This window comes from Copadichromis virginalis, linkage group LG18 (assembly GCF_057382275.1).
Source record: "Copadichromis virginalis isolate Kocher_CV1m ecotype Utaka linkage group LG18, C_Virginalis_male_GT1.1, whole genome shotgun sequence".
NCBI classification, from domain to species: Eukaryota; Metazoa; Chordata; class Actinopteri; order Cichliformes; family Cichlidae; genus Copadichromis; species Copadichromis virginalis.
The window spans coordinates 22,681,480-22,708,100 of NC_140635.1; the positions used below are offsets into that span (position 1 = coordinate 22,681,480).

Consider the following 26,621-nt stretch of genomic DNA (forward strand, 5'->3'; position numbering starts at 1 on the left):
TAGAGAGGGTAAGATACACATGCACAGATGAGGGATGCTGAACAAATGGGATGAAGGGTTGAATTTGGTGCTGCAGGGCAGGAGGAAAGGAGGACAACAGAGAAGATTCATGATGTAGTGAAGGAGGTGTGACAGACGATGCTAGGGATGCGGTGAGATGGAAGCAGGTGATCCGATACCCTAAAGATGACTTGATCTCAAACCTCTCACCTTGTTGCAGTGACGAGTGCACCAGGTGTTGGTTCACTCTGACATCACTCTTATTTGTGGTGTTTATCAAATCAACTTTTCCTACTGGTAATAGAAAAAAACAAATTCAAATCAATTCAGTTCTATTTATATAGTGCCAAATCACAACAACTGTCATTTCAAGGTGCTTTATATTGTAAGGTACCACAGTGGGAGGGGAAAATCCCTGCTACTGGTGATCTGGATGTAAAACAAACAGAAGTAAAAGATTTTAAAGTGTTTTTTAAAATTTTATTGTTTCCCAAAATCTTTCAGTGGTAATACTTTTGCCAACACAACACACGGTTAACTCATCAGAGACAGGATCCTGAAGAGTCCTGCATCGGCCTTCTAGTTCATTATGCACAAACTCAGGAAAAAAAGCTGCACCAATCAGAGCACAATATACATATGCAACTCAGCACCAACAAAGCATTATTGGTTCCCTCCTCAACAAAAAGGCTTTGTTTACGCTCTTATAAGGTGCTCTGTGAATCAAACACGTCATAATCTTTCCAGTCACTGGCTTTTAATTTTATTTACAGTACACAAATCTTCAAAACATTTTACCACTTTTTGTAAAACTTGGCAACTTTTGTCTTTTTTTTCTGAAGACTCGAGCGCAAACAAAACCTAATTTGGCAGAACTCAGGTAGACGCTTGTCGAAGGCCATTTCTACCACCGAGAGCAGACTTAAGAGGCTCTCGAGCTAAAATTTGAAGGCAAGTAAAGCAACATCAATCAGAGCTTCGTTACAGGTGGATGACATTGTGATCAGTGTCGTAAATATCACGAAGGCATAGTTTACTTAGCAGACAGCCTATATATGACTAAGTGATTCAATGTGACACAAACCTCTTAGCGTACACTGCATGGAAATCATACATCGCAAACACACTTAGAATTCAATGATGTTTAACATCAAAATAAAACATATCAAGCTATTGCACAGCTACCCAGGTAATCAACTTTGCAAAAAAGCAAATGTTGGATGTTTCCACGCACGCACTCACACAAAACATCATCCAGAAAAGCAGATTTGTTTGGGGGGAGGGGTTACAGCATAAAATGGCAAATGTACAGCAAGAAAACACACCAAACTAAATGTGAAGTAAGTGAATTATGGAACAACGACCCCACCAGCAGCCTGCCAAAGTTTGTATCATCCATATTGCCGTTGCCATGGGAATGCTAGGATGGCCTGAACCAAGAGAAATGGCAAAGACAATAGCATATGGCCACTTGGTTGAGTTTTTTTTTTTTGGTCCAATAAAGGAGCTCATTTCTGTCACACAGTTCTAAATTAAATGAACACAGCTGTCTAACGGTTACCGTCTCTGTGGTTCAACAGGCCCACCCAATAACTTAACACTTGTGTAACCCCACCGACCTGATCCAACTGGGGTTTCGCCATTCGCATGGATAAGGCAAGTCAGAGTGAAGTACAGAGTTCAAAGTTCAAACTTTGGCAAGTTTTGGCGATCCCCTGTTCCATAGCCTAAATTTTCAACATTTACAATCTCTGTCATGCATAAACACTCGAGAAAAATAAGTATAATCGTAACACCGTTTGTCACCTAACATCAGTATGAGCGTGAATGATAATAATTCAGTGTTGGGCAAAGAAGAAATAACCCAGTGCAGCATAATCATTCAAGAAACTATATCGTTATTGCACATGCTCGTATGAGAACTCCTGCAGAGGAGTGAATACGCGTGTTTAGCCTGGTTCCATTTGAGTACTCAAATCTTTTTTTTACAAACTACAGTCCAGCGTGGAAATCAGAATCAGCCAGCTTCACAATTCTGTGACTTGTTTAGCATTTTTCAGTTTGGAGTTGGATGCCAGTAAAGCACCTCTGGGGTCTAAAAGAGGACGTTTGTGACTGAAATGGAACCTTCCTGTTCAGCTGTTTTTAAGCCTCGGCTAATGTCTGACATACCATTCATGAGCTTCCTCCACAAACACAGATATAGCTAGTAGCAAACTAATAGCAGTGATCGACTACCTACTGTACATTCCTCCACTGTGTGTAATGATACATTGTCAGTGTCATTTTTCTTTGCATTGCATTTACAAGGTGTCCTTTTTAATTAGAGTGCCACAAGAATAAGTACTTGAGTTTCTGTGGCAGTCAAAGTTGAAGCTGTCTTGTCTTTGAGTGGGCTGGGTTCCATCACACACACACACACACACATATATGTATGTGTGTGTGTGTGTGTTCGTGTGTGCAGAATTCCTTTCACAAGCCATTTTAAACATGCATGAACATCTCTTCCATCCACAGGCTGTCTGGCTCTCTCTCAGGGATGCCTTTAACGCAGGTAAGGCGGTGTGCATCTTTAAGCTGTCCAGTGATGTAAAATCTTTACCTGATAAATACCCAAATTCTTTCTGTGTAACCCGGCATCTAAAGGCATCCTCGACCACTTCCGTCACATCAGTGAAGCCTTCATAGGCACATTTTAAACACCTTCTTCTGACACACACACTACAAGGCAAACTGCTGACTGTATCACTCAAAGACAATAATACACGTGTTGGTGGGGGATGTCACAAACAGTGGAGTGGGTGAGGGGAATCAGGTAAGCCTCCAGGTGCAGACTGCACTGTGTACACAGTGCCTGGAGGAGGAAAGGACTGAAGCATCTATGGCGGTAAAGAGCAGGGCTTGTGAGGGGAAAGGTGGGATTGTGGGTCTTGGCTATTTCAGCATAGAGGTCAGAGGTCGTAGCATTTAGGCTGGTTCTTTGAAAGTCTAAAGCAGGCATTGGCTGCTGCGCTTTCTCGCTGCCGTACGCTGACTGGCCCTTGTGACTCCAGAAGCACCACCGGCCTTCAGGAAACTGCGATCAGCAGGCCGCTCTCTGGCAGCACCTCCTGGCTCTTCAGCTGGATTTTTTATTTTTTGAGGAAAAGAACAAGAAGGAAATGGGAATGTTATTAGTAAACAATCCTTACATACATAATACAGGTGAATAAAACTGACCAGAGCGGTGAGATGTTGACTGAATAGTTTGACATTTTGGGGAACACTCTACTCCCTGAGCCAGAGGTCTCTTTCTGTTAAAAGGAAGTTCTTCCTTCCCACTGTTGCCAAGTGCTTGGTCAAGGAGGATTTTCAGATTGTTGGAGTTTTCACTCTATTATTGTACAGTCTTTAGCTTACAACTTAAACCTGAACTTAAAAATGAATCTTCCAGATCTCTCAAATTCACAAATTAACATTCAGCTTGATAAAAAAAAATGCTATCTGTGAACTGCACACTGCTACTTTCTGCAGTCTTTGCTGGCGAGTCTTTTTTTAGACTGCTCTGTAAAATATGATGCATAAATCTCATTTTGAGAAAAGCTGTAAAAAGTCCTCAGTGTTTCCTTTAATTAAGCTTGGTTCCTTAACAGCCTTATTTCTTTCAGATGGTTTTCATCTGCTGTGGATAGGTTTATAGGCCTGCCACTTTTTTTATTCTCTTATTCTGTCCGGTTTCCACACTGCACAGCATTTTGAGAAATGCTAAGAAATGCTAGCTCTGTGGGAATCACCTTGTTGGTGCAAAAATACAATTTCCCACCCATAACATTGCTTTATCTTTGGTGTTTTATATAGATTCAACTAAAGAAATGAAAACAAATGAAGTATTTTTGTGATAAGCTGCTAGTCACGAATTGACTGAAGATATTGTTTGTTATGTGTAGATACAACACTGATTCATCCACTGAGTTTAGGTGTCTTTTTTGGCCTTGGATGATTCATAGGTCAGTGTCGAGAGACATAACATAACAAAAAAGCAGCAAGTCCTGATCTGTAAATACAGTCAGTCCACTGGACTGAAAATGAGTGAAAAAGTACTGTAATTAATTACTCAGAATTAAAGGTATCATCACAGATGTGCTGGATACCCATGTGATGTGTATGCACCATTTTACAGATAAAACTTTTATTTCCCAAAATGTCCCACTATTCTTTTAAAAACAAAAGCAGGAGGGGATTGCTGTGTAAAATGTTAGCAGTAAGAGAAAATCCCCAACTCCTTGCAGATGGAAAGCTGAGGATGAAGAATGATACAAGAAAAAGAAATGCTGTCCATCTTTCACGAAGACACACACACACACACACACACACACTCAGCTGAGTGCTGCGTGTCTGTTGGCAATAACGAAGCAATCGAAACTTCCTTAAAGTCATCACACAAGTTTGTGTGCACATCATTCAGTGACGCTCGTGCAGCATACATACAGAATGGGAACTATGAGTATGTGCAGTTATTTTTGCACTCACACTGGAAGCTGTAAACAGACTTAGCCTGAACACTAGAGGCACGCTGATGTAAAACAGCGCTCAGAACAATTCAAGAACGACTCGGGAACGACTCACGGCCTTTTAAAACTCCTCCTCAACCATCATCACTTAAAAAATACATCCAGTTGGCATCCAACTCCAACTTTCTCTATAGTCAACAAAGCAGTGTGTGGTCAGCTTGTTTTATACTCTGCACCAGAATCACCTCCACTATATCCCCTGTTACATTTAATGAAAAATGTAATTAAATACTAAAAATGCAAGTCAGGATGGAGTTTGCTGTTAGACAGGATGGTAAAGCTGTGATGATTAGAAAAGGCAAAACTCCACACGCAGGTAAAAGCTGCCCCAGATTACATGATCATCGTCACTTCAGGAGGGACGAACTATGTCATCTAATAAAACATGTATCTGGGACAACGTCTACCTATTTACAAGCGCACAGGATGTCAGACAATTACCAGCATAAGGAGAGGAAGAGGAGGAACTTAGAGAGGAAAGTCTCAGCTTATTCGTCTGGGTGAGGAGGGGGGGGGTCATGGAAAGGAAGAGAGGAGACCAGGGAAGGGGAGAGAAGACACAAGGTAAGGATGAAGGAACAGGTGGGACAGAAAAGCCAACAGTAATGAATTTACAACACACATCACAACACGTAATCCTGATTAACACAATACTGTGACCTGTGGAATACAAACACAGATAAGCTAAGAATATGTAAGTGATGTAATCGAGGCTGCGCACATGGCTTACCTCTAAATTTGTCCTTGCTTTTTTCAGCACATCACGAGTCCTTGATACTGTAGAAAACAAGGACAATGTTTCTTTTTTGTTTTTATTGCATTACTTAAGAATAATAATAATAATAAATTTTATTTAAAAATAGCGCCTTTCAAAGCACCCAAGGACACCGTACAACAAATAAAAAACTGGAAATATGCACAATAATAAGAATAACAGATAAAAGTTAAGAGCATACAGAGGTTTAAACATGAGCAATTTTAAACAGATGAGTTTTGAGGATGGACTTAAAAAGAGGGAATGAACTTATATTTCTGAGGTCAGGGGGTAAGGAATTCCTTATGATGTTATTCCATACAGCTGTTTTTGGTGGCATGCGTCCCAAGGGACCATGAACCACCTCCTTTATTATTTCTGAACTCTAAACAGACGACATTTCCGAGAAGGGACTAGCATTGTTGTCTGCTGAGAACCTCTCTGTATCTTACTTCCCGTTACTCATACCTTATTAGGCATCAGTAAAGGGATGAGTACACTTGACCGTCCCACATTCCTGTTTCTCTCTCACACACACATACAAACACACACACACATGCACGTAAACACTCACGCTGGCTGACTATGAAGTGCTCCATGCTCTCCTTGGTGCGGCTGGTGCTCCTCAGTCTTTGTATTGTCCCCTTAAGAACTTCTTCTTGTTCAGACACACGCAGTTTCAAGGACAAGATTTCCTCCTGCATGCACTGCTCCTGCATGCACAAGTACATACAGATATACTCTGTAAACATTTATTTTAACATAAGTTGTTTGATGCTATTAAAGGCCAAATAAACAAATAAGATAATGCGTAATTTTAAAACCTTCTTAAGGTTCTGGATGGAGGGATCTGTGCTGGGAAGAGCTGCTCTCCAGAACATCTTCAGCAGAGACGTTGCCTCCTCCAAGATCTGCCTCAGAGTCTTGGTGTTAGACAGAAGACTCCTAACACATCCGTAATCCATAATCTGCAAACACAGCTCAGTTAGTTACTCGTGCTCTGTGCTCAATACTTTTTATTTTCAGTTGTCGCCGACTGCTAGGATGGTGAAAACACACCAGCTCGCTGCTCTGTTTCTGGTTTACATCCAGCATTGGTGGACCGAGGCAGGCCTGCAGGGTCATCTCCATGCGCTGGACGAGGCTCCGGCCCTCGAGGACTTGCTGCTGCAAAGCACTGAAGTCATCCACGTGACCAATGGCGTGACGACCATGACGGTTCGCGAATGATCCATCGGGCGCATCCCCCTCCAGCTCAGAGTGTGGATCAAGAGGGTCTGCTGGTGACAAAAGAGCTGGATTGTATTGTGGAAGGACTTCGAATGAAGCGGTTTTTAAATTTTTATTTTATGGAAATTAGAATTCCTTCAAACTACTCAGTAACAAGCACACAAACCAAAAGTGCAGTTATTGTTAGAAAGCAAATAAACCTTCTTCATATTAAGTCAAAATAAATTGCAGTAACTGAAGTTAAGTCACACCATTGGCAGTGCTATGGCTGTCATCCAAGTCTGAGTATGGAGGACCAGGAGATCCACAGTTAAAGAGACCAATGTCCCTGACTGGTGGAGATGGAGCTGGGTCTGCGGAGCACACAGATAGGCAAACAGGCTTGGACACACTGTAAACTTTAACACTGCACACTGAACGTCACAGGCATTTTACACTGTAGCATGATGGAGTCATGCCCAGTCATGTCTCACCATGAAGCAACTGACGTCTGTAGAAGTTTTCCCTCTGAGGGCTGGCAGTGAGAGCAGAGAGCGAGGGAGTCCGAGGTGAGCCCACGCCCAGCTTTTGTTCCAGCTGCTTGTGGAGCTCCAGCTGTTTGAGAGCGCTGTTCTCCTGGACACTGTTTTGCAACTGAGCCCGTAGACTCCTCACCTCTCCCAACAACTCCCCCAGCTCTACTGGTAGAACTGGTACCTCGCACAGGTAGCCTGAAGACGAAAGACAAAATGCACAAACATGAGAACGTGTTAGGCACAGCTGTGCTTAGGTGCTGCGAGGGGTTTAGAGGGTTTTATTCTTTCCTCCTTTCATATTTGTCATACGTTAGAGCTTTTCTTGAGCTGCAAAGAATTCTGGGAATTCCAATTCACAGAAAAACATCCAGTGATTTTTTTTTTCTTTTTATAGCCCATTTATCTGTTTGTTCATGTACCACCAGATGGCACCAAAGTAAGGGACACTGGGACCATAGATAGATAGATAGATAGATAGATAGATAGATAGATAGATAGATAGATAGATAGATAGATAGAGCCACAAACATGAATCAATTTTATTGGAATTCCACGTGAAAGACCAATACAAAGTGGTGTACACGTGAGAAGTGGAACGAAAATCATACATGATTCAAAACATTTTTTACAAATCTGTGGTGGAGGCGTGGCCCCGGGCGCAGCTGCCGGGGAGGAGTGGAGCAGAAGGCTCAACAGGGCGGCGCTGCGAGGCCGGTAAGAACAGCTGATGGTGTTTATGTACTGATGATGGTCTCCCTCCGCTGTGTTTATAGTGAGACGGGGAGGAGCGGCGAGAAGATCAGCTGGGCTCGTGAGCTGTCAGGCTGTGCGACTGAGTCAGCTGTCAAAACAAACAAATCAATAAATGTGGAAATTGGCAGTAAATACCGGCGTGTGCGTGTATTTGTGCCTGGTGTATTCCACAAGTGGTGCCAAAACCCAGTAAAGTGCCGGTGGGGAAATGTCCGACCCACAGGCCGCGCCACCCGCCCAGCCCCTGCAATACTTGGCGCAGATGCTGGCGGAGATGGCGGCGATGAGCCGGGATCAGGCGGCCGACCAGCGTGCCCACCTGGCCGCGCTGCGGGAGCAAACGGACCGACAGACACAAGTTCTGGAGCGGCTGGTCGGGGCCGCTGCCACGCCGAAGCCCTCGGCTGCTCCCCCTGCTGTCTGGGGAGGCACAAACTGCGGCCCTGAGTCTGCCTCCGGCGTCAAGGAGCAGCTTCCCGGATGTGAGCCGGGCGGTGGTGGACAGGCTGGGGCTCACCGCCGAAGACCATCGCCGGCGGTTCCGGGCCTGTCGGCTGGCTACAACGGACCGACCATTCGGCTGGGCCCGGCAGCTGCGCGACGCGACGGTGCGCTGGCTGCAGCCGGGAACATCGGAGGGCGAGACGGAGCTGGTGGACAAGGTGGTGCTGGAGCGGTTCACGGAAGGATTGCCAGCGGAGACGGCGAGATGGGTCCGGTGCCACCGGCCCGCAAGCTTGGAGGTAGCGGTGACGCTGGCGGAGGACCACCTTGCCGCTGGAGCAGGGGAGTCCGGGGACGCCGGACGGAGGCCGACCAAACAGGCCCCAGTGCCGGCCCCGAGGCGCCGTGTGCCGGCACCAGGGCTGGCAGAGCGGCTGCCGGCGCTGAGCCCCACTAACCCTTTCGCGGCGATGGTGCCGTCCAGGGGAACCGAGCCGAGTGGAGCCGCCCCCGAGCCATGGAGGGCAGCACAAACGCCGGGGCCGGAGTGTTGGAAGTGCGGGGAGCCGGGACACCTGAGGAGGGATTGTCCGCTTATGGAAGTGGGGCAGGTGTTCCGCGTTGCTGGCGCCCCAGCACCCTCCCCCGGTCCAGGAGGGACATACAGTATTCCGGTAAGGACTCGAGGGGGTATACGCCAAGCGTTGGTGGACACGGGCTGCACACAGACCCTCGTGCACCAAGGCTTGGTTCGCCCCGGGGCATTATTGGAGGCAGAATGGGTGGAGGTGAGGTGTGTTCATGGTGATGTGCACCGGTACCCCATAGTGCCGCTGCTGCTAAAATACAAGGGCCATACACATAGGGTAACGGCGGCAGTTAGCCCGCGCCTGTCGCACCCCCTGATTCTGGGTACCAATTGGCCGGGGTTTCATCAGCTACTGGGGCAGTACGCGGGGGTGCGATCACGACCGGAAGCGGGGTGTAGCGTGTGCGCGGCATTCAGCGGTGACGCGGGGTCGTCCGACACCGACTCCGGGGGGGAGGAGCCCCGGAAGTGTCTCCCATGGGTGATTTCCCACTGGAGCAGTCTCGTGACGGCACCCTACGCTCAGCCTTTGACCAAGTGATGGCTATTGATGGTCACGTGGTGCGCCCTGAGGCCGCGCAGACCTACCCGCGTTTCGTCTTATTAAATGACCGATTATATCGAGTGAGTCGTGACACTCAGACTGAGGAAACACACACCCAGTTGTTGGTGCCGCAGGGCCGCCGGGAAACGCTTTTCCAGGCGGCCCACTATAACCCCATGGCAGGGCATATGGGCTACGAGAAAACTCTGGAGCGAATAACGGCCCGATTTTATTGGCCTGGCATCCGAGCGGATGTGCGCCGCTGGTGCGCGTCCTGCCCGGACTGCCAACTTGTTAACCAGCCGGCCATACCGAGAGCGCCTCTGCGCCCTCTCCCCCTCATTGAGGTCCCGTTTGAGCGCATCGGCATGGACCTCATCGGGCCGTTTCACCGGAGTGCACGCGGTTACCGCTTTGTGTTAGTCCTGGTGGATTACGCAACGCGGTACCCGGAAGCAGTTCCGCTGCGCACCATCTCGGCTAAGAGTGTGGCGCAGGCACTGTTTCAGGTCATCTCCCGAGTCGGAATCCCGAAAGAGATACTGACTGACCAGGGCACGTCGTTTATGTCTCGTACACTGCGGGAACTGTACGAATTACTGGGCATTAAATCTATTCGGACCAGCGTCTACCACCCTCAGACTGACGGGCTGGTGGAGCGGCTGAATAAGACCTTAAAGTCCATGATTCGGAAGTTCATTAACGAGGATGAACGCAATTGGGATCACTGGCTAGACCCTCTGTTATTCGCAGTGCGGGAGGTGCCCCAGGCCTCCACGGGATTTTCTCCCTTTGAACTGCTTTTCGGCAGGAGGCCACGTGGGGTGCTCGACCTGATTAAAGAAAGCTGGGAGGACGGTCCGAGCCCCGCCAAAAATGAGATTCAGTACGTGTTGGACCTGAGAGCAAAACTCCACACTTTGGGGAGGTTGTCACGGGAGAATTTGCTCCAGGCTCAGCAGCGTCAGCAACGCCTGTATAACAGAGGGGCTAGACTCAGGCAATTTTCACCAGGGGATAAAGTGCTTGTGTTACTCCCTTCTTCCAGCTCGAAGTTGCTCGCCAAGTGGCAAGGTCCCTTTGTGGTCACACGGCGTGTCGGGGACGTGGACTATGAGGTCGCTCGGTCGGACAGGGGAGGAGCCGCGCAGATTTATCACCTCAATCTCCTCAAACAGTGGCGAGAGGTCGAAACCGCTTCTCTGGTGAGCCTGGTGAAGGAGAGAGATGAGTTGGGGCCTGAGGTGCCAAATTCTATCATTCCCACCTCCCTCCCTTGTGATGACCATCTCACACAGGCCCAGAGAGCGGACGTTGTCGCGTTGCAACAGCGCTTTGCGGACGTGTTCTCCCCCCTGCCCGGCCGGACGTCCCTCATCGAGCACCATTTCGTGACGCAGCCCGGCGTGACGGTGCGTTCACGGCCCTACAGGCTCCCGGAGCATAAGCGAAAAATCGTGCAGAGGGAATTGGCGGAAATGCTGAGGATGGGAGTAATAGAAGAGTCGCACAGCGCCTGGTGTAGCCCCATCGTTCTGGTGGCGAAGAAGGATGGGTCTATACGGTTCTGTGTCGACTATCGCAGGGTGAACGAAGTGTCACGCTTTGATGCCTACCCCATGCCTCGGGTCGACGAGCTCCTGGACCGGTTAGGCACGGCCCGCTTTTTCACGACGCTGGACTTAACCAAGGGCTATTGGCAGATTCCCTTGTCTGCCGAGGCCAGGGAGAAAACGGCCTTCTCCACTCCGTACGGTTTGTACCAGTTCGTGACACTCCCGTTCGGCCTGTTCGGGGCCCCGCCCACTTTCCAGCGTCTCATGGACCGGGTACTGCGTCCGCACGCGGCGTATGCTGCCGCCTACCTGGATGACGTGATCATCCACAGCGACACCTGGGCGGAGCATGTGCTGCGGGTGGTCGCGGTCCTGGAGTCCCTGAGGGGGGCGGGGCTCACGGCCAATCCGACGAAGTGCGCGGTTGGACGGAGGGAGGTGCAGTATCTGGGGTACCACCTGGGGGGCGGGCAGGTGCGGCCACAGGTGGAGAAGACGGCGGCTATCGCATCCTGCCCGCGCCCCAGGACGAAAAAGGAGGTGAGACGGTTCTTGGGGTTGGCGGGTTACTATCATTGCTTTGTGCCGGGGTTTGCGCAGCTAACCAGCCCCCTGACCGATCTCACTCGAAAGGGTGCCCCGGATCTGGTCCAGTGGACGGGGCCGTGCCAGGCGGCGTTTGTGCGAGTGAAAAACGCTCTCTGTGGGGAGCCGCTGCTTCACACTCCTAACTTTTCCCTCCCGTTTGTTCTGCAGACTGACGCCTCGGACAGAGGGCTGGGAGCCGTTTTGTCTCAGCAGGTGAGGGGAGCTGACCGCCCTGTCCTGTACATCAGCCGGAAGCTAGCGGAGCGCGAGCGCCGGTACAGCACCGTGGAGAAGGAGTGCCTGGCCATCCGGTGGGCGGTCGGCTCCCTGCGCTATTACCTCCTGGGACGCTCATTCACCCTCTGTTCGGACCACGCCCCGCTGCAGTGGCTCCACCGCATGAAAGATGCCAACGCCCGGATCAGCCGGTGGTATCTGGCATTGCAGCCCTTTAAGTTCAAGGTGATCCATAGGCCGGGGGCACAGATGGCGGTGGCCGATTTCCTCTCTCGCTCGCGAGGGGGGGAGTTGGCTCGGCCGGACGGCTCCCCGGCCTCGAACGGGCGGTGGGGGTGTGTGGCGGAGGCGTGGCCCCGGGCGCAGCTGCCGGGGAGGAGTGGAGCAGAAGGCTCAACAGGGCGGCGCTGCGAGGCCGGTAAGAACAGCTGATGGTGTTTATGTACTGATGATGGTCTCCCTCCGCTGTGTTTATAGTGAGACGGGGAGGAGCGGCGAGAAGATCAGGTGGGCTCGTGAGCTGTCAGGCTGTGCGACTGAGTCAGCTGTCAAAACAAACAAATCAATAAATGTGGAAATTGGCAGTAAATACCGGCGTGTGCGTGTATTTGTGCCTGGTGTATTCCACAAAATCAATAACTGAAAAGTGGGGTGTGCGTAATTATTCAGTTCCCTGAGTCAATACTTTGTAGAACCACCTTTTGCTTTGGGTGATCAGCTCAGTCAGATTAGATGGATTTGTTTGTGAACAGCAGTTTTCAGATCTTGCCACAGATTCTCGATTGGATTTAGATGGACTTTGACTGGGCCATTCTAACACATGGATATGTTTTGTTTTAAACCATTCCATTGTTGGCCTGGCTTTATGTTTAGGGTCGTTGTCCTGCTGGAAGGTTAACCTCTGCCCCAGTCTCAAGTCTTTTGCAGACTCCAAGAGGTTTTCTTCCAAGATTGCCCTGTATTTGGCTCCATTCATCTTCTCATCAACTCTGACCAGCTTCCCTGTCCCTGCTTGTGGCAAACTGAAAACGGGACTTCTTATGGTTTTCTGTTAACAATGGCTTTCTTCTTCCATAAAGGCCAACTTTGTGCAGTACACGACTAATAAGTTATCCTATGGTCAGATTCCCCAACCTGAGCTGTAGATCTCTGCAGCTCGTCCAGAGTCTCCATGGGCCTCTTGGCTGCATTTCTGATCAGCGCTCTCCTTGTTCGGCCAGTGAGTTTAGGTGGACGGCCTTGTCTTGGTAGGTTTACAGTTGTGCCATACTCCTTCCATTTCCGACTGATCGCTTGAACAGTGCTCCGTGGGATTTTCAAAGCTTGGGAAATCTTTTTGTAGCCTAAGCCTGCTTTAAATTTCTCAATAACTTTATCCCTGACCTGTCTGGTGTGTTCTTTGGATTTCATGGTCTTATTGCTCCCAATATTCTCTTAGACAACCTCTGAGGCCGTCACAGAGCAGCTGTAGAGCTGTTTTGTAAAGAAGAATGGGCAAGGATTTCAGTCTCTAGATGTGCAAAGCTGGTAGAGACATACCCTAAAAGACTGGCAGCTGTAATCGCAGCAAAAGGTGGTTCTACAAAGTATTGACTCAGGGGGCTGAATAATTACGCACACCCCACTTTTCAGTTATTAATTTGTAAAAAATGTTTGGAATCATGTATGATTTTCGTTCCACTTCTCACGTGTACACCACTTTGTGTTGGTCTTTCACGTGGAATTCCAATAAAATTGATTCATGTTTGTGGCTGTAATGTGACAAAATGTGGGAAAGTTCAATGGGGCCGAATACCTTTGCAAGCCACTGTATATATCTATGGTAGGATGTTGTGTATAGCTAATTTGATAGACTGACCTTTGTTGGCCTTTGTGCTGGAACACACTCGATCATAGACGTGTAGTTCGCTCTGCAGAGAGTGGATCAGTTCCCTGCTCTCACATAGCTGCTGCTGGAGTAGTGACACCTCGTGCTGGAGCCTGTTAATGCACAGATACGTTATAGTAATAAAACAGTTAGCGATGATGTGAACACGCAGACAGACACAGCCATTATCTGCACACACCTGTTGGTTTTCTCCTGCCCCGCCTGCCGCTCCTGCCTTAATGTGTGAATCTGCTGTCCCTGCTCCTGACTGTGGGCCTGAAGCCGTCTGAGCTCCTCCTTCCACTGCTCAGCTTCCAGCTCTGATTGCTTCAGGCGAGCGCGTGCTGTAAACACCGCCTCCCTCAATTGCACCACCTCCTCACTTGTGTCTGAGAGCATAGGAGAGACTGAATGGGTTTATTTAAAAAAACAAAAAACAAAACAAACTGTCTTAAATGTCTGTTGCCTTTATACTGAAGTACCTGTGCTGGCCTGCAAGCGGGACTGCAGACCCAAGTTTTCTTCCTTCAGGACTCTGATCTCATTGGACAGCTGAGTGACTGTGTCCAGTCCCTGAATATAAATGTTGGTTGGAGCCCCTGAAAAAAACCCCACATTGTGTCATTTTTTAGAGACAAAGAAGCGCCGATGTTTGTTGTTACTCAAGTGTGGAAAACTGCATTACCTCCATCACGTCCAGTGGTGGCCAGTTTTTCCTCAAGCTGTTGACGAAGCCTCTCATTGGTCCTAATGGACTCCTCCAGGCGTTGGCGAAGGCACCTCACCTCCTGCAGGTGTTCCTCTATCAAATTTACCCCTGAAAGAAAGTCATATAATAAAATGTTGTATTGTTCATTCAACTAAGAAGCTCTTAAGTTACATAAATATTCCAAAAATAAATTCACTGCATTTGTGTGTCACACCTGTTTGGCTGCTTCCTGGTTGGTGCGCAGATGATCCAGAATAACTTCCGACGAAGTTTTCCATGTCCCACAAAGGCCCCCCTGACATTAAACCTGAGTCAGACTTCATTAAGTGGCCTGTAGGGATGCCCCCCAGCTGGTAGGGTTGAAAGGCATGATGGGATAGCTGGCTGTAGCTTGACAGGCCATGCTGGTTGTGGTGATCAGGTGAAAGGGTGAACAGAGCCTTGTCATGAGGCTCTGGGAAGCCTGTAGCCAGCCATCCAAACACATGTACACACACACACACACACAGACACACAAAAATTGTCAGAGATCAGTCAAACATTCTATACAATTCCAAGTGTGACTGTAGTTTCAGACAGGTTTTGAGTATTTTCCACACATGGCACACTCTCTTTGGCCCCTCACCCCTGTTCTGCTCATTCATCTGTTTGTACAGCGTGTCCAGCTCTGGGCGAACAGCCATCACAGAGAGAGCTCTGGGCCGGGGGTCAAACATAACTTCGTGACCCCAGCCGTCAGGGCCAGAGGGGATAGAGAGGGAGGAGGAGACAGGCTCACTGAAAAGGGCTGGAGGAGAATGACAGGACACATACAGAAGACGAAAGGATGAGGAGGAAAAAAGAAAATGATCTTTGCAAGTCAACAGCCGTCTGTGACTCCCCTACCTCTGGTCAAACCCACAGCGGCTGAGCAAAGCATGTTGGGACAGCTGCTTGAAGACTTGAGGAGGCCATGAAGAGGAGGAGGAGGAAGAGGTGGTGGGATAGAGGAACGGACTAAAAGAGGGGAATGGAAGGTGAAATGATAGAAAGATGCATTTCACAGAAAGAGAGATTAACATCAACAATACCTTCCGGATCTGATCCGAGTCCTGGCTGCCGGAGTCGGTGTTCCTCCTGATATTCCCTGGTGTCCAAATCAGAGCACAGCTCCAAGTCTTCATTGGTTTGGTATTCATCGGACACCAAGGAGGTCCTATCTGATTGGTCCGTAGTCTCAGAGAGGGCATGGCAACTGGACGGGGTCTCGGGACGGTGCTGCAGCTTCGTGTGGAGTGATTCGATGATTTTATCTTTCTGCTGCAACTCCTTACTTAACCTGCATGTGGACAGAAGGTCATGATATCACAGTGAAACTGAACTCTGACCTTTGAGATATTAAACCTAATCACTTTCATTTCATTCTATTACACATTTGTGTGTTCTTTGTAGGAATTAGCCTCCGAACTCTTGAGTCATGATCAAAAAAATGTTTTTTGAGTTCAAGGTTCTGATGAAAGTCTAACTAGTTCCTCCTCGAATCGAAGTAAATGCTTTTACATTTGCTTATTGGTCAGTTTTTTCATTTGGATGCACAGAAAACAGAAAACGCATCAACATTGAGGGAAATAGGAAAGGAAATTTTTTTCCAGTAATATTAGACAACATAAACAACACTATTACTGTGAAAAGAGCTCTTCTTCCCTATATGAGCACAGGATAACTCACTTTATATTAAAGCCCATTTAAAGAGCATTAACTAATAGGGTGTGAGGTGCTTATAAGTCCTAATAAGATGCCTATTAATGTGTATTTTATGTTAATAGCGCCTTCATGCCTGTCAACAACATACTATGTGTTAGCTCCAGGAAGCCATGGATTACAGTAGTTTTAGGTACTTTTTATACTGTTCTAAAATCACTACTAAATCAAAGGCTTGCATAGCTACTACACTATGTTCTTGACTACTGTAAATTTATGCACTGTCATCATCCATCCTCATAGGCTGGCCCAAATTTTGAGACATCACACGATGTCCTGTTCTGTTCTTGCATCAGTAATGTGTGTGATGCAACGATGTGTGGACATCTTCTGTGTAAGCACCCAAAAGAATTGCAACCAAAGTCGAATGAAATTAAATGAGAGAAACTGACCATGCAGACACATTTATATAGAAGATGAGAAATCACTTCTAGTGAGTCACAAGTGGGTCTAGAGGCCTTACAGACCCTCATGCTATGTATTTGTGTCTCTCTTGCTGTTTTGGGTCCCCTGGCTCTCTGACAGCATCTTTTTTTTTTTTTTAAGTGTCTTTGTTTTTTTATTTCACCAGCTTTCCTGATAACCCTTAAAAATGTTGCATGCTGGAAAATATTTCAAAACAAATATTTATCAGTACAGCAGCAAGCGTCAATACAACAGAAATCCACGAATAAGTGACTTAGCATGAATCCAACAGAAACAGTGTGCCAAGCTGTGAAGAATACAGAAACACTGAGCATTTTAAAGCCTGTCTGGGTGGACACCAGGAAGCTGTCTGTTCAGCTAGAGTAACTTAAACGATCCGCGTGGTGGCCCGCGTGTGGATTAACAGCAGACCTTCTGTCTTCTCTCCAACATAAGTAGCTATGCAGACAGCTCCTCACAGCGTGTCACAAGACAGAGCAAACTAATCAGTGGGACAGACTTAGTGCTGCAAAGTGAGCTATTAAGTTCAGTGGGGGTCAACAGATCACAAAACTGCAGGTGCAGTTTTGATAAAGACCAAAAGTGATCTTCATGCTAGGCTGAATCTTCATGCTTCTGCTTAAATTTTGGTCTGTGTCAGTTTCTGGGGACTGACTTGATTTTGGAACCAGGCTCAACTAATTATTCGAACAGTGATGGCTTCACTTTTCATCCCCAGATGTTGCTGGTTGCTTGATTTTAAGCAAAGATCGCTCCTTGGTTTAATTGCTACCACCCTAAAATAGTTTAATCTCCTACATATTCTCACATTACACATATAGATATGAACAAGCTCACTTACCGCAAAGCGAGCAACTCGTGGCCTGTCTTGTCGTCATGGCTCTCTACACGTTCTCCTGTGGAGAGAAAAGAGGAAAGATGGAGCGGTGAGATTTTAAATAACAGTAGAAACAGTTTTTTTAAAGAAACGTTCCTTACGTCCACTAATCTTGGTGACCACTCTTTGTGCCAGGGCAGTGCTCTGTGCCAGCTGCTCCCTGAAGCTCTGACCCATGTAGTAGTCAATATCATTGGCCCGCAGGAGCTCCTCAAAAGCCTGAAAGTTGTTGACGTTTAGTGCATCTGTGAGAATCTGCTATGAACTTTGCTAGAACTTTATTCTCTCTCCATGTTGATAAAATGTAGAAAATATCACTGAATCAGTGAGTGTGTTTGCAGCACCTTGGTGGTGTCTCCCAGGTGTTGGGTCAGGATGTGACAGACTCCTTGCCCTTCTCTCATCCGCTGCCTCAGGTGGGACAGCTCACGAGCTTGAGCCTGGATCAGAGAGTTGTACTTCCTGCACAGACAATCAGCCGCCACAGGGACAAAATGCACCGCAGTGTTAAGGGAGATTAGTCTCGCTCTTATGTGCATACATCAACTGATTCTAGATAAAAAGTAAATGTGCAACACTGCCACTTTATCGCTGCTAACCTACCCAGGCCAGGTGGCACATTTCCCTTCTTCTGCTTGGCCTTTGCCCTCCGATCTGGTAGTTTTCAACTGAGCCTCCAGCGACGCGACTCGTTCCATCAGTTCTTGGAGCTCCCTGCTTGGCTTGGACGCTGGACGAGCCCCTTGGGTATCAGATAACCAGCCTTCATCCTCTTCCACACCACTCGGGGCTGGTGATCTTTCAAGCGCCCAGTTTACCTAAAGGGTGAGGATGAAAAGCAAAAAAAACCCCTGTTTTTTGAATTGTTTTTTCTTTAACATTAAATACATTTAAAGTACAGCATTTGTTGGTGAGTCAGTACCTTGCGGGGGGTGCGCTCCAAGCTGGAGGCGTAATCGCTGGTCGCAGACAAAGACCGGACACGGAGCTGCAGTCCACGGATCACTTTGTGACAGCGAGTAAGCTGTGAGCGCAGATCCTGGACCAGATGCTGGAGAGACGCCGACTCATCCCTCATTTCATAAGCGCCTCTGCTACTGCTGCACCTTCCAGCGTACCAGCCACCACCCTCACAGTCCTGAGGATGGGACAGCGACGTGCACATCTCTAGGTCGTCAAACTCTGCAAGGAGGAGAGGTGAGACATGATTAATGAGAGTATCTTAAAGAGCATGTGTTTGGTCTAAAATGAATCAGATCTTTGTTCATCACCTGGGCTGCTGGTGTCTTCTCTCTCTGCTTCGTTCTCACTCCGGCCACAAGTTTCATAACCCAGATCCTGAAGATCCACCTGCACCTGCTTGTTGGCCTGCTGGACAGACGTCTCGGCTGCACAGACATGAGGCAGAACTTACTTCATTCCTTTATACCAAATAATTAAATATGTTTAAATGTATTTGTCTAACTCATCCCAGCCTTCCTTTATACATGCGCCTCAGAGTGACTCACTGAGCAGATCTCTGTACTCCTTCAGCTGTTCGGCCTGAGCTTGGACCGTGGCCTCAGACACCATCAGCCTCTCTTGCAGCTCTCTGTTCTCCTGCTGGCTCAGAGTCAGATCAGCGTGAAGACGAGACGCCTGTTCACGGAGGCCATCCTCTTTATCTCGCCAGAGCGCTCTGACCTGAGAGCTGTCACCGGCGACCGCTGTCTCCTGCAAAAGCAAAGCATCTAAGCAACACTGATGTGTAATCTTCACAGGCACATCATTTAATTATTTAGTCATACAGCATCTCTTGCACTGAAATATCACATATAACAAGACATTAACTGACTGTTTCTGATTCTTTTTTAAGAGCTACGTTTATATGTAAAACATGTCAATTAATATGATTACATTTAAACTTGTTAGTACAACTATTTAGTACACCTGGATTACTGATGATCCAATTATAAGCAGTATCAGACTAAATTAAATTTCACTAGTGACACTTTGTTGCCCTTCAATTGTTTCTAACATATTTTCCCATCTAAACTGTATATGTTACATTTAATGATCTGAGTACTGTTTCTGGTATTAAACTGTCTGGTCATTTTATTCTCTCTAACACTAAAGAGAATCACACTAAATCTGTAATAATGATCAGATAATGAGGGTATGATGTGTTACCGCTTCAGGTTGGTGTGTGACATGGTGAGATGTCAGTGTGCCCAGGTTCAGAGAGCATGGCCTCATGCAGTGCCTCTTCCCTGGCTCGTTGCTCAGACTAACACATGGAGGACCTCGCTTCCCCGCCGGCACCGGAGATGTTTCCAGTTCATCTTCTTCCTCAGTATCCTCTTCCTCCTCCTCCTCTTCTTCTTCTTCTTCCTCCTCTTCTTCCTCCTCCTCTTCTTCTTCTTCCTGTTCTTCTTCTGGGCTCAGACTCTTCTCTGTGTTTGTCCCCACCACTCCAGCTCGTACTTGGTTTTCTTTCAGGGCCTGGTTCTCCCTTTGCAGCTTCTGCAGGGCACTCCTAGCAAAAGTCGAACAGAAGGACAAATAAGCATAATGGTGCCATCAAACACAGCACGATCAGGTAAACAATAAGTCATTTAAAGCAAATTACACACCTCATCTGAGCTACAGAGGTGTATCCATCCCTCTCCAGCTGTGACTTTATTTCTTCAAGCTCGAACTCGAGTGTCTTCTTTGCTTCATCGAGCTGCTTTACATCAGCTGTCTGGGACTGTGCCCCCCTCACCAGCCCTCGGGTCACACACTCAGGTCCTTGAGCCTTAACAGAAGCCTACAGAGTTAGAAATAATACTTCTTAGTTCTTACCCTTTAAGTCATGGGAGTAGGTGAGATGCTCTTAATGGTCACAGTGAAGTGTTAGTAAAAGCACTTTACCTGACCGGAGGTCAAACTTCTGGCATTCACGCTATCGTCATCCTCCTCTATGCTGTCTGTGAACTCCTCACTGCTGCCGTCTTCATCGTCTCCCTCTTCCTCCTCTGTGCTGAGCTCTGGAAACAAAATGACCATTTAGGGAAAGTATCCACTTGCTTTGGTTCTTTTCTTTAAATCTCAAACCCCCTGGTTTTCTCTCAGTCCTGTAGTTTTTAAGCCTCTCCCTCCTCGGCATCCACTCTATCCCATTCTTTCCACAGTCCTCTCTCTCTCTCCACTGAATCACCACTTTGGAAGTCATGGGACTTAAGGGAAATGTTATGTCATAAGTTGCAAGCCAGCCAAAAAACCGGTGCACTCAGTAACAGTGTGTGTGTGAAGGCCACTTTAAACACCTAAAAATGACACAACTGTAGCAGATTTAGAGTAACGACTGTTTGCAGGGATTAAAGGAGGTTGTTGTGACCGAGTACTGCATGTTCTCTTCTCTGTTCTGTTTTTAATATTGTATACGCACTCACAGAGAGAGCAGGAACATCAGGAAAGTGACTGAAAAGAATTTCTAAGGGAAACTGTTTTACATAATAGGCCTTCGCACGCACTGCGCAGAGCTACATGTGAATCATAGGTGTGGGTTTGTGTCTAGAGTTGCTCACTGCATTGTGGGGACATATTAAAGGATTGTTTCATAGTCAGAGCAAGTTTAACGGGTGCTAATTATCAGAATGTGTCCACCTTTAATGAAGCATACAGCACTAAATGTCTCTGTGTTGTTGGCGAGAGGGCAGGAAACTCAGCAAAACTGCTGAGGCAATACTGATTGAGTAATGTGTCCCTGCAGGCTTGACTGGTGTAATGTGGCACCCTGTTTACACACTGTGACACTACATAATGTCACCACATATGAGGAAGGTGTAGGAAGAGGGACTTGAATTGTATTTTTATTCAAGCTAGATCGTGAGGACACTGAGTGACCCGCCACACGGGCTTTGTGTTTATGAATATCTCACTGGGCATTACAGTGGAAGCCATGCAAACATGAAAACCATGCCACACTATCATGCATGAGGGAGGAAGGACATGAAGGAAAATTAATTGGGACCGAGTTTGTGTTAAGAATACATGTTGCTGTTTGTTGCCTTTGTATTTATACATTAAACGTTCTAGCACGTGTTCATATGGTTTTAAATTTACACTTTAGGACAAAAAAAGGCAAAGTTGAGAGGCTGAGGAGGGCGGGTAAATAATATTTCTACTCTGGGTAAAGGCTCAGAGAGATGATATATACTGTGGGTTGCTCTGAGGGGAAAGACGGAAGGTATGTCAAGGAATAAGTGGAGGATTTCAGGTTTCCTAATTAAACACAATAAAGAGAAATCCATAACAGAAGTGCTTTTGACAAAAAGCCAGCACATGTTTATTTTTGATGCATTTAAAACACAAAAAAAGAAGAAGTAGAAGGAGCTTTGACGGTGATTCCATCTGTGAGGCTAGATGAAAAGATCGGGGGCACAAAATCCCTAGAAAATGTACTCTACCTCATATAAATAATTCATATGCAAGGTTTATTTCTGGTGTTCACATCTCCTGTCATTAATAGAGAGCACTGTCTAGACTGTAGATTATCCTATCTCTGTACAAAGCTGGATTTAGAAGCAGAGCTGCTAAAAATATGCATATCATATAAAATTACTACAACATAAAGCATCTGCCAGCTTATATCTAAAACAACTAGCCTACTCTATCATGCATATCTATCAGAGCTAACACAGAACTAAAGGAAAGTACGAGGCCGTCTTTTTTGGATTTGTTTCCTGGGCCTTCGCTAAGCGTGCACAATCCTGCTGACAAACAGATGATATAAAACAAATGATGGATGGTGAGACGTTTCACTGTAAGGCATGAGCTTGAATTTCTCCACAAGACGTGACTTCACTGTGACAGTAAGACTGGAAGAGCGACACCGGTGAGAGACAGTACACAGAAATGGCAATAGAGAACAATCGAGCTACAAAGCAATATGCAGGCAATCCTCAAAAAAAACAATATAAAAAACCCAACAGATTCACACCACACTCACAAAATATATTAATAAATTAAACTCTGAGTTGCACATTTTCACTTCATACCATTAAGAGGAGTGTTTGTGTTATTTGGACAAAGCTGCCTGCACACTGAGGGTCAGATTTTGGCTTTTTTAAAATATAGATCTCTTTCTCTTACTTCAGGAACGCAATGTTTCATAAACCTGACCGTCAGTGGTTGGAGACAGCTCCATCTCACATTTAGAGTGTCACTGAGTGGTGCTGTGGTCACACAGAGCATCAGGTGACAATGGTGCTTGCAGCCTTGGAGGCTGGACCCTGCCCGTTCCCACCTCCAAAGTCAGGCTGCTTTTTAGCTGCCCTGTCCAGTAGCAGGGCCGTGTTACGGGTCCGAGACAGGACCTCCTCCAGCTGTCTGCGGAGTGCCTGAACTGAATCCAACTCCATGTGGAGGGCCTGGAGCTTCTCTGAGCTGCTGCAAAATCAAAAAGACCAGAACAAAATGGTGTTTTTGAAAACAAAAAAGAAAGGACAAAAAAAAAAGCTTTGCAGGAATCCAGAGCGTCACAAGACCTGCGTGGAATTTCCCTACCTGTCACTCTTATGAATGTGAGTGAGATTTTGGTATAACCTCTTCTCTGCCCTCAAGGCGTCATTCAGCTTGCTGTACTCTGATACCAGCTGCTCCAGCACATGCTGAATCACAGTGGCGGGGAGGGTTAAAAAGGAGTAAAGTGGTTATTTCCTAAGGAATACAAATGTCTAAACACTGTCTAAGCGACTCGAAATGAAGCAATAATCATACTTTGTGATCAGTGTTGTCTTTTGTGGCATCTCCTTCTGACTGCTGGTGAGCTAAAGACAAACGCAGAGCAGAGATCTCCTTCTGCAGAAAAAGAACCCAAAGATGTGACTTAAAGATTAAAAAACATGAAATTTTAGTGCATCAGCTCAAGAGCTTCACTGATACCTGAGCCTCTGCCTCCTTTTTCAGCACCAGCTGCATGTCTTCCTTCAGAGCCTTAATCTCTGCCTCGCTCTCCTTGGAAAACGGCTGCATGGCCTCTTCCTGGGCCTTCATCAGCTCCTGACAGTGTGATAAAGTAGCCTGTGAACACCAGGTGTACAGGATCTATAGAAAGACAAACAGCCAAGGGAAAATGTCAGAGCAAGTACCTTGATAAAAGCCTCCTTCTCTTTAAGGAGACTCTGCAGATGCTCCGTCTCTCCTCCCGTGTCTCTCTGCTTGTCCCATCTCAGTTCATGCAGCTCCTGCTCTCTTTCTGACAGCTGCTTGCGAAGCTCCTGTAGCTGGCCAGTCCGCTCACTGATCACTAAGGAAAGCCTGTAGGAGTAGTCCTGAGAGAGAAAGATCAGGTTACACTTTATCTTCCTGAACCGCCTTTTTGTACGGCCCAAACCTATAATCTACCAGCTGCACTTCGATGCCATGATGTCGCCCACCTGCAGATACTGGTCTTTGGAGCTGAGAGTGCTGAGCAGATCCTGGATCTGTGCTTGGTGTTCCTTAGACTGCCGGCTGCGGTCTCCCAAAAGCTCCTGGAAGAGTTTCTCTTTCAGAGCCAACCGAGCCTTCAGCTCCTCCACAACCTCAGTGGGACCGGCCTGAACTCTGGCGACGAGGGCAGCTGTGAGATCCTGCACACGCACAACACAACAAACAGAGCAATTAGTAAGAAACTGGTGAGACAGGTTTGTCGACATGGGATGGTTTTTCAAAGCTTTGAACATTTACACCGCAAACAACTGAGAATAATTGAAACAGAAAGCTGTTGTAAATGTCAGTGTGTACCTGAGCCTCCTGGCTGCGTGTCTGTAGTGCTGCTTGTAGCTGGGTTATGATGGTGTCTTTCTCTCTCAGGGAGTTTCTCTCCTTCTCGTCGCTCTGCTGCTTCAACCACTGGAGGTTCCTGTAGGCCTCTGCTGCCTGCTCCAGCTCCAGCTCTTTACCCCGCACCAAACCGTCAAGACTCTGGTGGTCACGATCACCAAAAATATATCAGTGCATAACTTTAGATACTGAGTAATATGTTTAATGCTATAAAACCTGAAGCATGAAATAACTGCCAGAAAAATTCAATTTTCTTGAAAATGGAGAGTTTACTGAGCGTTATGACAACTAAAAAAAATTCAGTTTATTCACAATTTATTAAATATGATGCACTTGGCTTATTGGTTCAAGCTTGTTTTAAACTGTGAGCTTTAATCTGCATAATATGTATGTTCTAGTGTTTCCACACCAAACAGTTCGGACATGATGATGCTGCGTGTCGCGAGCGTACCGTGATGGTCTCCTCGTTGTTGGACAGAATGCAGCGGAGTCTCTCCAGGTCTCGCTCCTTCTCTCTCAGAGCCAGCTGCAGCCTCCTCACCTGGCCCTCACGCTCCTCCACACAGTGGAACTTGTCATCGATGGATTGCTGCAGGCAGCGATGGAAAAGCATCCTCAACCTTCACCGTGTTCTTTGCACTTCATAGTTTTGTAGTTTACTGCATAAAATGTTTAGCTATGCAGTAGCTAACGCCGAGAGATTTAACACATGCTTTTCATCGTCACCTTTTTAATTCATATATTTCTTCCCACTGCAGTAAAATATTACTGCACACTGACCTTTTGGTGTGTGAGTCTGTATTGCTGTGTGCCCATGACTCTTGACTGATACTCGTTTGTGACTAAAAGCCTTCCCACTGTCCCGACAATGAATGCACATCAGTTTGTGAGGCGAATGTAACCGTGGCTAAAATGAGTTGTTTTCAGTATCTGCCACAAGTTTCAATCCCTGCTGTGAATCTGTGTGCTTGTTTACCTCCAGAGCTCTGTCTCTTTCTTTAATGCGCTCCCTCAGTTTCTCAAGCAGGGCGTCTCTTGGATTTGGTTTGGCGCTTCCTGTTGATTCCACCATCTCTGAGTACTCCTACAGATTAATATATTTTTAGATGGGCTAAAAAAGAAGTGTGTGTGTGCCTAATATATATATATATATATATATATATATATATATATATATATATATATACTGTATGAATATACACAGTATATATATTATGTAAGCAGACTGTGTGGAATTGTGCATGTCACCTGCAACTGTTGCTCCTTGTCCTGCAGAGCGCTTTTGAGCTGTGCGACGCTCCGGTCTTTCTCCTGCGTCACAGCGTGTTTCTCTGCTTCGCTCTCTTTTAAAGCTGCTTCTTTGGCCTGAAGCTCAGTGCGAAGTTTGTGAAGGGCGCAGCGCAGGTCCTGCAGTAGAAAGAAAGTATGTTAAACGTGCTGTGTAACATGTTAGGTTTACTCACACTGTCACAACCAGACTGACCTGATTGTGTTTTTCGGTGACCTCTCTGTGCTGCAGTGCCTCCTGTAGATCTGAGTTTAGTCTCTCCCTGAACCTCATCAGGTCATCGGCTTGCCTCTGGCTCTGTCTCAGACTCCTCTGGCTGGCCTCCAGCTCCAGTCCAAGAGAGAACAGGGAGCTCTGCACCCCGACCAGCTCGCCCTGCAGCTGAGCCAGCGCCAAGGACTCGCTAACTCCTGCCGGAGCCTGAAGAGAGGAACGACCACAGACCAAGGTCAAAAACACAACATGTTTTCACACTGAGGACAGCATTTACATTTTTGATTAAAAAACAGGTCAAAAGTTTCACCTTGCTTTGAGCAAGCTGGCTGTGATGAGCTATTTCCTGCAGCTTGCAAAGTGTGGTGTTCTGCCCTTCAATCAGCTGGTACAGCTCCTGGGCCTTAGAGCAGAATCAGCACATTTACAACAGGTTTACAAATCACGTCACAGCGATCCTTGATTAGGTACAAACAGACACACACCTCGCTGTCTTTGGTGCTGAGAGACTCTGTGAGGCCCTGAATGGTTCTTTCCTGACTCTGAGAGGCCTGGCGAAGCGAACGTAGCTCGCACTCCATCTCACTCAGCTTCTCCTGCAGCTTCTACAGACGGAGGCAGAAAGGTTAGGTTAGGCTGCCATCAGCCTGATGCACAATAAAAGAACATATCCAGCTGCTGTAATGTGTTTTAATGAGGATCACCATGTTGTTGGCCTCGCTCTCCTGGATTTTGGCCTGCAGGGATTGGACCTGGAGCTGGGCCTTCTGCAGCTCGCTGACACACTGACCGGCCGCACACTCATACTGGTTGAGCTGGCTCTGCTGCTCTTCAACAAGACTCTGGAAAAGGTTAAGACATCAGAGTTTAACCTTATAAAATCTATTCACAATATCTTTTAGCTGAATTATTTTTAGAAAACACATTTTTCTCAAATTCATAAAAAATAGAA

The 26,621-nt window shown here is 46.9% G+C and overlaps 1 protein-coding gene across 10 annotated transcripts in view; it reads right to left on the reverse strand.

Annotated features, from left to right (window-relative positions):
• Positions 1 to 466: 466 nt before the first annotated feature.
• LOC146687839 (myomegalin) overlaps positions 467 to 26,621 on the reverse strand; it is a 47,419-nt gene continuing 21,264 nt past the window's right edge. For 2 of the 10 annotated variants that reach the window (XM_085440445.1, XM_085440437.1), the window contains 40 exons: positions 26,374 to 26,511; positions 26,155 to 26,274; positions 25,980 to 26,072; positions 25,652 to 25,876; positions 25,417 to 25,575; positions 25,145 to 25,252; positions 24,620 to 24,757; positions 24,130 to 24,309; positions 23,781 to 23,975; positions 23,493 to 23,675; positions 23,287 to 23,403; positions 23,122 to 23,202; positions 22,909 to 23,012; positions 22,649 to 22,791; positions 20,272 to 20,387; positions 19,992 to 20,167; positions 19,549 to 19,894; positions 18,888 to 19,092; positions 18,651 to 18,767; positions 18,302 to 18,561; positions 17,983 to 18,197; positions 17,724 to 17,841; positions 17,481 to 17,598; positions 17,344 to 17,398; positions 15,407 to 15,654; positions 15,222 to 15,332; positions 14,962 to 15,123; positions 14,551 to 14,799; positions 14,313 to 14,444; positions 14,110 to 14,226; positions 13,827 to 14,034; positions 13,619 to 13,740; positions 7,008 to 7,244; positions 6,786 to 6,887; positions 6,364 to 6,584; positions 6,129 to 6,272; positions 5,879 to 6,017; positions 5,281 to 5,327; positions 4,992 to 5,046; positions 467 to 3,122 (listed from right to left, as the gene is read on the reverse strand). In XM_085440445.1, the coding sequence (XP_085296571.1) occupies positions 2,989 to 3,122; positions 4,992 to 5,046; positions 5,281 to 5,327; positions 5,879 to 6,017; positions 6,129 to 6,272; positions 6,364 to 6,584; positions 6,786 to 6,887; positions 7,008 to 7,244; positions 13,619 to 13,740; positions 13,827 to 14,034; positions 14,110 to 14,226; positions 14,313 to 14,444; positions 14,551 to 14,799; positions 14,962 to 15,123; positions 15,222 to 15,332; positions 15,407 to 15,654; positions 17,344 to 17,398; positions 17,481 to 17,598; positions 17,724 to 17,841; positions 17,983 to 18,197; positions 18,302 to 18,561; positions 18,651 to 18,767; positions 18,888 to 19,092; positions 19,549 to 19,894; positions 19,992 to 20,167; positions 20,272 to 20,387; positions 22,649 to 22,791; positions 22,909 to 23,012; positions 23,122 to 23,202; positions 23,287 to 23,403; positions 23,493 to 23,675; positions 23,781 to 23,975; positions 24,130 to 24,309; positions 24,620 to 24,757; positions 25,145 to 25,252; positions 25,417 to 25,575; positions 25,652 to 25,876; positions 25,980 to 26,072; positions 26,155 to 26,274; positions 26,374 to 26,511 (6,138 nt within the window). In that variant the 3' untranslated portion in view covers positions 467 to 2,988. Of the gene's footprint in view, positions 3,123 to 4,991; positions 5,047 to 5,280; positions 5,328 to 5,878; positions 6,018 to 6,128; positions 6,273 to 6,363; positions 6,585 to 6,785; positions 6,888 to 7,007; positions 7,245 to 12,231; positions 12,306 to 13,618; positions 13,741 to 13,826; positions 14,035 to 14,109; positions 14,227 to 14,312; positions 14,445 to 14,550; positions 14,800 to 14,961; positions 15,124 to 15,221; positions 15,333 to 15,406; positions 15,655 to 17,343; positions 17,399 to 17,480; positions 17,599 to 17,723; positions 17,842 to 17,982; positions 18,198 to 18,301; positions 18,562 to 18,650; positions 18,768 to 18,887; positions 19,093 to 19,548; positions 19,895 to 19,991; positions 20,168 to 20,271; positions 20,388 to 22,648; positions 22,792 to 22,908; positions 23,013 to 23,121; positions 23,203 to 23,286; positions 23,404 to 23,492; positions 23,676 to 23,780; positions 23,976 to 24,129; positions 24,310 to 24,619; positions 24,758 to 25,144; positions 25,253 to 25,416; positions 25,576 to 25,651; positions 25,877 to 25,979; positions 26,073 to 26,154; positions 26,275 to 26,373; positions 26,512 to 26,621 lie in introns of those variants that run through there. The other 8 variants (XM_085440438.1, XM_085440439.1, XM_085440440.1 and 5 more) reach the window with 8 other exon arrangements.